Source organism: Phoenix dactylifera, chromosome 9 (assembly GCF_009389715.1).
Source record: "Phoenix dactylifera cultivar Barhee BC4 chromosome 9, palm_55x_up_171113_PBpolish2nd_filt_p, whole genome shotgun sequence".
NCBI classification, from domain to species: Eukaryota; Viridiplantae; Streptophyta; class Magnoliopsida; order Arecales; family Arecaceae; genus Phoenix; species Phoenix dactylifera.
This window is the reverse complement of record NC_052400.1, coordinates 19,819,176-19,830,381: the sequence shown is the minus strand read 5'-3', so window position 1 is coordinate 19,830,381 and position 11,206 is coordinate 19,819,176. Positions and strand designations below refer to the sequence as shown.

The 11,206-nt window shown below is 42.0% G+C and overlaps 1 protein-coding gene and 1 long non-coding RNA gene across 2 annotated transcripts; both read left to right on the top strand.

Annotated features, from left to right (window-relative positions):
• The first annotated feature begins 5,332 nt into the window (after positions 1-5,332).
• Positions 5,333-5,766, top strand: LOC120111944. Its single transcript, XR_005513454.1, has 2 exons — positions 5,333-5,488; positions 5,708-5,766. It is a non-coding gene; the product is annotated as an uncharacterized LOC120111944 (long non-coding RNA).
• A 3,482-nt stretch (positions 5,767-9,248) lies between these two features.
• LOC103710281 lies at positions 9,249-10,713 on the top strand. Its single transcript, XM_008795945.3, has one exon. The coding sequence runs from the start codon at positions 9,410-9,412 to the stop codon at positions 9,956-9,958; it is 549 nt and encodes a 182-aa protein (XP_008794167.1). The 5' UTR covers positions 9,249-9,409; the 3' UTR covers positions 9,959-10,713.
• Positions 10,714-11,206: the final 493 nt, after the last annotated feature.

The window sequence follows — 11,206 nt, the reverse complement described above, 5'->3', positions numbered from 1 at the left end:
ACATGAATGTGAGTACACCACGAGCAATCAGAATACAAAACACAGTCGAGACCCTGCAGAATGGAGCCAGTGCCATCCCATAAGAAAGTCTCGAAGTGATGAGAAATATAGATTTAATATTGGATAGAAAAACATAGAATACAAACATGGATGATCAGATATGCCTCATGCATGATGTTATTAGAAGCGTTTACATTACATATATAATAGAATAAATATAGAGAGATATAATTGGGTCAAGCTAGCACTTGGAAGCCCACATTAACGAATAAGAAATGTCAAAATCGGCAGACCAGAACATTCATGAAGCAATCGTATATGGCATGAAAGCAAGACAAGCCGAGTTTTGGAATGAAGAAACTTAAGCCACATTCTTTTGGTGGGGCTGATAGTATCCAATCCAATCGAAATACCTTGAACCGCTTACCTCCATAGACCGAAGGGAGACTTCTCAAGGGATTGGTTTGTGCTTTGGCTTCGCGATTTTGGTTTCATAATCTGGCCGGATACATCAGACCATTTATCCAAAATATTTTGTTATAATCTAATGTGCAGGAACCAATCTGGTTTCACATTACTGATTAATAAGTTCATACTGCTCTTATATACGTTAAATATAAGAGTTTGGCTAGAGTACTTTCTTGATAACTTTAGTTATGGTCTCTTGAATTTGAATATTGGGAGAGGTATGTTGTTTGTGATTTATCCATAATTTTATGAAGTTGCCATGATGGACAACAGGATGGTTAGCCAAGTGAAGTGGCCATCAGTCCATTGGACCACTAGTCCGGCAAATATAATGGCAGCGGGAAAGCTGCAGGGTGGTGAGGATGGAAGCAACGCAAAAACTAGCATCACATTAGAGGGCTGGATTGTAATAATTTTCCAAAATCGATGGATAGGATAGTGTCGGATGAAGCAATAGTGGTGGGAGGTGGAATAAATCGAGTCTCACTTTGTTTGTTGTAGAGTTTAAATTAAAGGTCAAAGCCATATTAGCTCATAGGAGTGGCAACTTATAGCGTTTAGCAAGTTTTTTTAAGCTCAAGACTTTGTGTGGGCTTAGACATGTAACTTCAAGCAAATTATATTATCCAGAAATATTGTGAGGATCCGTGCGGGCATATGCTTAGTCCCACATCGGTTATGCATTAGAAAGATTTTGGATATCTATATGGAGCCAAGAAATCTAAAATGCTACTTTCTAGCTAACTTTTCGATAAAGTCCTAGTCGTTACAAATAGTATCAAGGCAGACCAGGCCATCATAGTGATTAGGGAACATTACAATATAGACTTATTTGGTGCCGAACATAAACTGATCATGGCGCTTTTCTTGAGATAATACATGCCTAACTCCATAATTGTTCATGCATGTGATAAAAATCGAGTTATGTTTTGATTAGAACAAAAGGGCAAAGTTTTTATTTAAGAGGAAGCCAAAAGCAAAGTTGCAGAAAAAGGAAGGCAGACCTAAAATTAGCTCAGACACGAGTTCAACAAAATTTAGTTTGATCTAGTTGGAACCACTACAGAAAAATTGGGAAAAGGCGACCCTTTTTTGCCGACGCTATCCACAAGCGTCGGGAAAAAATACCCCAGGCGTCACATTTCCTCACGCTTCAATGAAGCGTCGGTGGCTCCTCCCCAAATACGACCCTCCCGATCGAGCCCTAGCCTGGACTCCTTTTCCGGCTCTCCGCCTCCCCGAATAGCCACCCTCCTTTTCCGGCTCTCCGCCTCCCCAAATACCCACCCGATCGAGCCCTAGCTAGCCCTCCTCTCCGGCACGAGCGGCTGCCTCCGTCCTCAAGCCTCCTCCCTCCTCTCCGGCGTCAACCGACAAGCCTTCAAGCCTCGAGCGAGCTTCACCTCCGCCCGAGGATCTTTCCGAGGATCTTCTCCTCGTCCCTCCTCTCCGGCTCCGACCGATTGGCCCTCAAGCGTTGATCGAGCTTCTTCTCCGCCCGAGGATCTTCTCCTTGTTCTTTGGAAGCGCCGATTCGAGGTATGCCCCCTCTTTCTCCTGTCAGCTAAATACTTTACAGAAAGATGAAGAACTATAATTTCTTAAGATACTATGACAAATGATGAAGAGACGAAGAAGGTGCGGAAAGATCATTTCATGTTTTATATTTTTTATGTTTAGATCCGTAAATAACTCCCATTCTATAATTTCCTTCCATTATATCGAGCCCTAGCATCCAATCTAACTACCCCGTTCAAATGTTGACTAAGAGAAAATTGGATATATTGGTCACTTTTAGGCTGAAGGTAGATGGTTATCATCAGAAGGGCAGCCGGTGTTGTAGATGACAATTGAGGACACAATTCTTTTGGTGCTATGCTATTTTATTTATACCGTTACTTGCATTAATTCAGGAACCGCTTTGAGAATCTTGAAGATGTAGTAGTTCAATCCCCGATAGATTGGATTATGTTAATTTGGTTCTATTGCACTTTCGGCCTTAAAGCAGCTGTCGACCTGGTTTATGTTCCACACCTTTTTTTATATGGATAATTATTGGCAGTGAACAGTCTGAGTATGTGCATATTGAGTCAGTGTTTTTTTTTTATTTTTTAATGAGCGTTTTCCTCTTATTCAATCTTCTGGAATTCTAATTGATTATTGGACAATCAATTACAGACTACCATAACCATCAACCTTTTTCCAACTATTTAGTGCCAGCTTTAGGACAATTAGTTATGAATATAATTTAAAATCAAGTTGATGCATTAACATGTCAAGGTTGATGACAGTTCATGAACTAATTTTTGTAAATATATTATATTAGTGAAATTGTTTAAAGAACTGTGCTGTCTGCTTCTTAACTGATGGATGAGAGCAGGTTAAGACATGCTGAGTCCCGTGATTGTTCAGCCTTCATTTGCACCTGCCGGCTTGCTGCTTCTTGGGTACTGGCATTCAGAAAAGTGACAGTATCGTGGATGAACAGAATCCAGCTGCGGCGCACACGTTGGAATAGTGAAGGAAGCGAGCGGTGCAAGATTATGTAGCTATTTCTACCGCTTATGATGTCAAGGATTCTCAAAAGTGGGCTGTGAAAAACTAATAGGATTTAAAATATGCTTCTGCCACCAGAAATTTGGTTCCAACTTTGAACAGGCTGTTCGCTTTCATTTGCTCCAGCGATTAGATTTGATCTCGTCATCAGCCTGCCTTTGTTCCCAATTCCTTCCTTATCAGCATGGAGTTGCAGACTTTGTATTATAGGTTGATGTTCCTGGTAATTGGGTATTTCAGTGTGGGTTTGGGTGGGCAGTCCAGTTCCGCGTAGAAATTTTTAGCATCGTTGGTTGCAGGTTTTAGTTAGGTTGGTCCCAAGTAATACAATCTGGCTGTGATTTTAGTGTGGGTTTGGGTGGGCAGTCCAGTTCCGGGTAGAAATTTTTAGCATCGTTCGTTGCAGGTTTTAGTTAGGTTGGTCCCAAGTAATACAATCTGGCTGTGAGCCGCCAGACAAAATAAAACAGAGATCTACAGAAGAGGGAGAGAATAGATTTGTCCAACTCGTTAGTTCGCCTTTAGTTTAACCATTTCGAGATGGCCGATGAATAAGAGACATCAAATTCCCCCGTGATGTATAGCTGCGTTTGGGACTAAGAGCATAGCACCACATTTCCCCCGTGATGTATAGAGTTATGCGAGACGTAGAAATGAATTCGTAAGTTTGTTTCAAACTATTTGAAACTCTACTAACATATAGCACGTATCATAATATATAGTTTAGCAATATACTTTCCGTATGTGTAGATAGTAGAGCATGGAAGGGAGCCTGGTGAGGTAGAGTTTTATAAGATGACCCACACTCACCGAGATGGCAGCTTTGTCCGGGACGAGTCGAGAGATATAGTTGTATGTATTCATTTTTTATTTGATCATAATTATTTTATTAATTTTACTTCCTTTAAATTATTAATGTGACTGTTTATTTTTTTGAGAGAGATATAGGAAAGAGCTACAAATCTCATTTCAGAGCGCGTCGGAGAGTCATCATCATCCGACGCGGCCAGTCGCGTCGAGGCTCAGGTCTATGCAGAATTGATGGGCCCAGAACGTTATGGTCGGGTGAGGGGTTACGGTATCGGAGTTACCCCCACTCAGCTGTCTGCAGTGAGCCGATATACCCAAGATGCTAGACAAGGTACTAGCACTGCAGAGGTTTGTAGTTTGAAGACAGAGATGGCACAGATAAAGCAGTCATATGAGACAAGGATAGAGGAGATGAGGCAGAGTCATATGACTGATATGGCGGAGTTGAAGCAGAGCCAAGAGTTGAAGATACAATCTTTGCAGGATCAGCTTGACCATATTTCATCTTTTTTGCAGAGATTTGCTCCTCCGGTACATAACTAAATATATTTGAATATTTTATATAATTATAATGTATTCTTGTATGAGCGTGATGACTTCCGTATTTTTAGTTTCTAAAGTATTTTTTTTCTTGTAGGTTGCTGATACTTCATCTACTCGTAGAGATGATGATGCCGTCGACTCTTGATACATCGTAGTTTGTGTACTTACGATTTTGAGATGAATGTTTTTAGATTGTTTTAAATTTTTTTTTTGATACTTACCTCAATTTCCAAAATACGATTATGCCAGAGGCCTTTGCTTCCTTTTGACAAGGTAGAGGAGCAGGAAGACAGGAAGAAGGATGAGGCTAAGCCTGTCTCCTATTCATATTCCTTCTTCCACCTCATTTTCTCCCTTGCCAGCATGTACTCGGCTATGCTTCTTACTGGCTGGTCCACGTCCGTTGGTGAAAGTGGTAAGCTTGTTGATGTTGGGTGGCCCTCTGTGTGGGTCAGGATTGTGACTGGGTGGGCCACAGCAGCTCTCTACATCTGGTCTCTAATTGCTCCCATTCTCTTCCCAGATAGGGAGTTCTGACTCCCAAGTATGTAAAAGGATGCAATAATTATTTGGGACCCAAGTCCAGTATCATTGAGTCTGTACATGTCTCTGTACACAGCTCTCGATGCTGCATTTGTGGAGGAATCTGTATTATAGATGCAGGCTAAACTTATGTGTGATTCAAGAATGATAGAGATGTTGCTATAATGTTTGGAATTGTAACCATGGTGCTTCATAATTGAACAGTAAGATGGTCATCCTTTCTTGTGCATGATTCACTGGCAACATGCAAATATTTGCTGGGTAAACTTTGATTTCATTCTCTGAAACTTTAGATAATGGGAACAATTTGTATTGGGTAATCCTACTGTTTGCTCGGCCGGAAGGAAGGTATGCTTTCTTCTGCTTTACATGTTGGACTGGGAGCCGCAGTTATTGAAAATATTAGGCAGGCTTTTGGTACTAAAAAAACAGCGGCGGTTGTTGCAGTATGATCGGGTATAGATCTTGGAAAGGACTTTAATTAGTATGTTCTATATTGACTTGACAGGAACATGGTTTCAGGACAGGCAGTCCGGCTGGACGACTTGACTCCCACGATCTAGATGAGGTAACTGGAATACATCTTCTTCATGAAAGTAAACTGTAGATTTTGCTTTTCTTCCTCTTGTTCTTCTTCGATGGTTAGCAGGGCTACTTGTCATACATGAGAAACCTGATAGATCATTCTTGTGGTTCTATTTTGCTGGCCAGCAATCTTGATCGTTTGCATTTTACTTGATTGTGTGCTTTTGCTAATTTTTGTTCTGTATTCTTTCAATTCTTGCAGTCTTTGGAGCTGTGGAATGTGATAGAGAACCAAACCATGACGGTCCAGGCACACGAAGGTCTTATTGCAGCATTGGCACAGTCACAAGCCACAGGAATGGTGGCCTCTGCTAGCCATGACAAGTCTGTTAAGCTGTGGAAGTAAGAATGGGGGGTGTTGCAGTGGAAGTAAGCTGTGGAAGTAAGCCACAGGAATTTTTGGAAGCTACTTTGATGGTTTATGTATTCGTAGACTAAATGTTTTGTGTCATCTGTACTGAACTTCTTGTTCTATCTTACTAATCCCAGTGGTGTAGAAATGCATACCTTGTTATAATTAGTGTTGGAAGCAGTGGAACAGAGCTACTGCTGCACTGATTGTTGGTAAATCTTAGTTTTTAAGGTAACACGTGCTTGCTTTTCCATGTCTAGCCTCCATGATGGATGTGCTTCTTGGCAAACTATGTCTCTTCAACCAAATGATACTTTATATAATATATCTATGAACCATGTAATTTATGTTGATTTGGAGAAATAGTGCGATCTGATGACTAGTGTAATTTATGTAATTTATGTAATTTATGTTGATTCATGTATGAGGTTTAACTATGCTCGTGATGAAGTTGATTTGATTGGTAAGGATGTGGGTGGTGCAGAATTGACTGGGTATGGTAATCGAAGATATTCCTCTGTTCTGAAAGCAGCTAGAGATCGTGGGAGAAGTCACATTAGCTTCAAAGATTCTGACAATGATTCTCATATGATTTCCCCATCAGTCTGGAAATCTGGAGGCCCATATCATGTGGCTCGTAGGGCATACCAGGAAGATTCTGACGAGTGTTATGAGACAGTTTATGCTGCTCGTCTCAGTGACAGGACGAGGCCTATGCTGTTTGATGTGGATTTGAAGGTTCAAGCAAGTTATCAAGGTGAGCATGTTCCTCTGGTTTCTCTGATGAGCAGATTGAATGGCAAAGCAATTATAGGACACCCTGTTCAAATTGAAATACTCAAAGAAGAACTGATCCACTTGTTTCTAGAAATCTTTTTGGTCTGGATGAAAATACAGCATGCCCACCTGTCTGGAGGACTGCAACGAGTTCCTCGTTCTAACCCATCAGCCTTGGATGGTGAAGATGCTGGTGGTCTTCAATATAGAGACAGAGAAAGCAAACCTCAAGTTCACAACTACCAGAAGTTCGCAACCCATAGGTTTGATGTTTAACGACGCTTTATTGCGTCGCTCAAGTAGCATAAACCAACGCTTTTAAGCGTCGGCATAGTCCAAAACAAAATACGGTGGGAAGCGTGGGTTGAAGTACGCCGACGCTTTTAAGCGTCGGATTTGTATAAAATGAACGACGCTTAAAAGCGTCGGCATAGTCAAACACAAAATACGGTGGGAAGCGTGGGTTGAAGTACGCTGACGCTTTTAAACGTCGGGTTTGTATAAAATGAATGACGCTTAAAAGCGTCGGCATAGTCCAACACAAATACGGTGGGAAGCGTCGGTTCAAGTACGCCGACGCTTTTATGCGTCGGGTTTGTATAAAATGAACGACGCTTAAAAGCGTCGGCATAGAGCGACGACGCTTTTTTGACGCGTCGGGTTAAACCCGACCCACGCCCACCTGCCCGACGTCTGACCCACGCTTTGCGATGCGTGGCTGGAAATTCGCCGACGCTTAAAAGCGTCGGGAGAGACCAAAAAAAGTGCCGGGAGATATCCTTTCTTTTGTAGTGAACTGATGAGAGACCCAAGACAAACTAGTGCATAGTTGGTTTAACCCGTAGATTTCAGCTTAAACCAAATCTGATCAATCAGCTACATGTGTTAGACTTGAGCTAAATCTGAGATCCAAAATTTGAGTTGGAAAAAGGTCAAGCTGCATCTAACTCGATCCAAGATGGGGTCAGATGGATGACATGCTCCTACCCTTTAAATGGTGGGAGCCCAATTCAAACCAGAGAGTCCATATGAACCATTGTTTGCTCAATGTGACTGTGGGCTTCTTTTCTTTTCTTTCGTTTTTCCGGGAATAACTACCGGAAAGGTTCATACGTACCTAAACATGTGACCATGCCTACCGATCAAGCTTTTCATCTCATCAATGGAAACACAGCCAGAACAAAATAAGCTAAACGAAATGGAACCCAATTAAAGCATTCTTTTATAGAAACACAGCTTAAACTCTTCCAAGCATTGTAAAGAGAGGATAAGCAAATTACCAAAAACCTTTTACTCACCTCTCCAGTGAAAAGAACACCATGCTTTCAAGCAACGGGTATAATGGTAACCTACTCAAAAGGCAGATTGACACTTTCCACCATCGCCCATGAAGTCCAGGTTCAGTGCAAAGGCTCGTTTTCTTAGGTTTCTTGTGATTGCTCGCCTCTCTCTCTCTCTCTCTCTCTCTCTCTCTCTCTCTGTGTGTGTGTGTGTGTGTGTGTGTGTGTCATCTATCAGGCTTCTCGTGATCGTGTGTGTGTGTGTGTGTGTGTCATCTATCAGGCTTCTCGTGATCGCTTCTCTTTTTACAAGATGCGAATATCCCTGGGCGGTGAGAGAACCATGTCACCATGCAATTCTGCATCCACCATATGGATATGATGAAGAGCTAAGGATACATGGCCCTTGTACTTCCACACGTGAAACCTTTTGCATCAATCTGAAGTATATTAATCTAACTTTATGTAATTATTGTTAAGTGCAAGTTGGTACTTACATGACTAATAGCATTACTCTTGTCGTTATCAGTCCTTTAATTTTCTTAAAAAATAATCCTGGTTAACATATCCATTTTTCACCTCTAAAACAATAAGAACAATTATACTTAGGCATGATATCAGGCGACCGTATCTATAGAGATATTCACAATTTGCTCTTGTTTTATGGTAATTAATACAAATTTGTAGATAGTGTATAAAATATTTTGCTTTGAAGGAAAAAACCAGTTGAAACATAGTCCACTCTTTGCTCGAAAGGAAATACACCACTCATTTTGTGTTGTTTGTTTCCGTATTCTTCTGGAGAAAACAAATAAGAAGCCCCTAATCCATTGTATTGAAAACAAATAAGAAGCCCCTAATCCATTGTATTAAATATTAAAAGGCTACAAGCCATGCTGTTGCTATCCATTTGCAAGCCATTCTTATGGTTCAGCGAAGGGGTTCGTGATCTCGTAATTAAGTTGAGAAGATGTAGTGGTGCACATCGGCTAACACCAGGTCATGACATCAAATTTCACGTGCATGCGAAATGCTGCATGCAATCTGCCAAAAGGTTAAGGCCTATTAATTGTTCCATGGGCGTGTGATCATAGCCATTCACAAAGCGAGTCGCCAATGGTTCTTTCTATTAAACATCATCTGTATAATTATCATGACCTTCAAAAAACTAATGTTCTTTTCATAGACCTTCACGAAAAATCTAGGATTTTCAGGTGTTTTCTTTTTGAATTTGATCACGCGATGGAGGGAGGCTGTGGTCCACAAGAACGTACTTAAAATGAAAAGGTGACTACTATAAATAAGGTTCCAGAGGGTGGCCTTCTTCCCTCACATTGAAACCAAGGTTGATCTCATGTCTTGATTAGTAGAGCTAGATTCCTTTGCTATCCTATCCTACAAACTCAAATTGGTTCTCCGATTCTCTCAGGTTTCCTTGTTGCTGGCATCTGAGTATCCTTAAATCATTTTCTTGGCTCAAAGTCATTTGTCTGCCATGGCACTAAATGGAGGAGGAACGCTCATTGCTTCCTACACAAGGAAAAGCTTTGACAAGCCTCAGAAGCCCCGGAGGATCTCGATGGAGGGGCTTCAGAGGGCGATCTCTGACCTCTCCTTTGAGCTAAGCAAAGAGGGAATAGACACCAAGCTTCCACCCATCTCTGAAGTGGAAGATGCCAAGTGCGAGTGCTGCGGCATGTCCGAGGAGTGCACTCCTGAGTACATCCGCCGTGTCCGAGAGAAGTTCTCCGGCAAGTGGATATGTGGGCTGTGCTCGGAGGCCGTGAAGGAGGAGGTGGAAAAGAATGGGGGGAGGCTAGATGAAGCTCTCAACACCCACATGAGTGTGTGTGTGAGGTTCAACAGAATTGGAAGGACGCATCCCGTTCTCTTCCAGGCCGAGGCGATGAGGGAAATCCTGAGGAAATCGAGGTTGGATGGAACAGGGGCCACGGCCAAGTCTAGGAGCCCTACGGAAAGGGGGAGCGTGAAGAGGGGCGGCATCACAAGGAGCTCGAGCTGCATTCCGGCTATAACAAAGTAGATCAACGAGCGAGCAATCACTAATTAAACTCCTGGCCTGTTTGCCCTTTGTTTCCTTTGGGATCAAGTGGTTAATTAGAGAGGGGGGAGGGAGTAGAGTTCATGCTGGGTGCATGGACTCCGTAAGTGTTTTTCTGCTTCATCCATCTTTCTCATAGAACATATAGATGGCTTATCTTTTTGGGTCATTAGGGTTTTGGTTTGGTGGGCAGCGCATGTGTTCATACCCAAGGGTTTTTTTGTTGGGGGAGGCATATACTTCTCCCTTTGGAACATTTAATTGTGTTGTGGGAGATTTCTCCGTCATTGCAACCCTTAATCCATTCTACGTATATCGTCCTTCAGATGCGGCCTTGGGCTGTAGCCTCTCTCATTGTATATTTCTCTCCATGGGTGCTGCTCTTGTGCATGGGGAACTTTCTTCCACCCGTCTTTCCCAGGAGAAATTATTAGATGGTCTGGGTTCAGGAGACCAGTCCAAATCCTGAGGCATGTGTGTGGTGGAGGAAAGGATGAAATCTCACCTTTGTTTTGATCTCGTATAGTTTAAATACAAGGGAAAGTAATATGGCCAGTGACTTTTAGGAACGGTCAGCGTTCCTCCATGTCATTGCCTCATGCAGTAAAAAGTTTAGTACGTGCGTGACTGCAGGAAGGCTTATTTCATGGCTTGGGGAAATGGGAGGTGGCTTTGTAGTATGTGAAGCTTTTTTTTTTTTTTGCTCAAAAAAAAAAGTAAATGCAGTTTTTGTTGCATATTGAGCTCGCTCGCTCTCTCTCTCTCTCTCTCTCTCTGTGTGCGTGTGTGTGTGTGTGTCTGTGTGTGTGCGTGCATAAAAAAAAAAGAGCCCCTCACAAGAACATGTTAGCCTTGGGTCTTGCCACAAGACAACTGTTAGCATTTGGTACTTTTGGGAACGAAGAAATTTAAGCCTAAAGATGTAACGGCAGCATTAGATAACAACAGAGCGTGATGAAGCTTTAATCCAGAGTGGAACTGGCTGGTAAAGAATAAAGTGAACTAGTACATCGTGCATTGAGAGGAGCAATATGTCACTGGATTTAGGACTATCCAAATGATTATGTATGTATGTATGCATGTACGAACGAACGTACGTACATATGGAAGGTGACAGCCACCAAATTTGATAAGCTAAGCGAAATTCACAATTGTGAGAAAAACAAGGGCCTGTAGTGCCAGTAAGGTCTAAATAATTAACATCTCACAAAGCTAGAGAAGTATGGATTA

Excerpts from the sequence above, each read along its gene's own strand:
- LOC103710281 (XM_008795945.3), top strand. The coding sequence starts at position 9,410 with ATGGCACTAAATGGAGGAGGAACGCTCATTGCTTCCTACACAAGGAAA.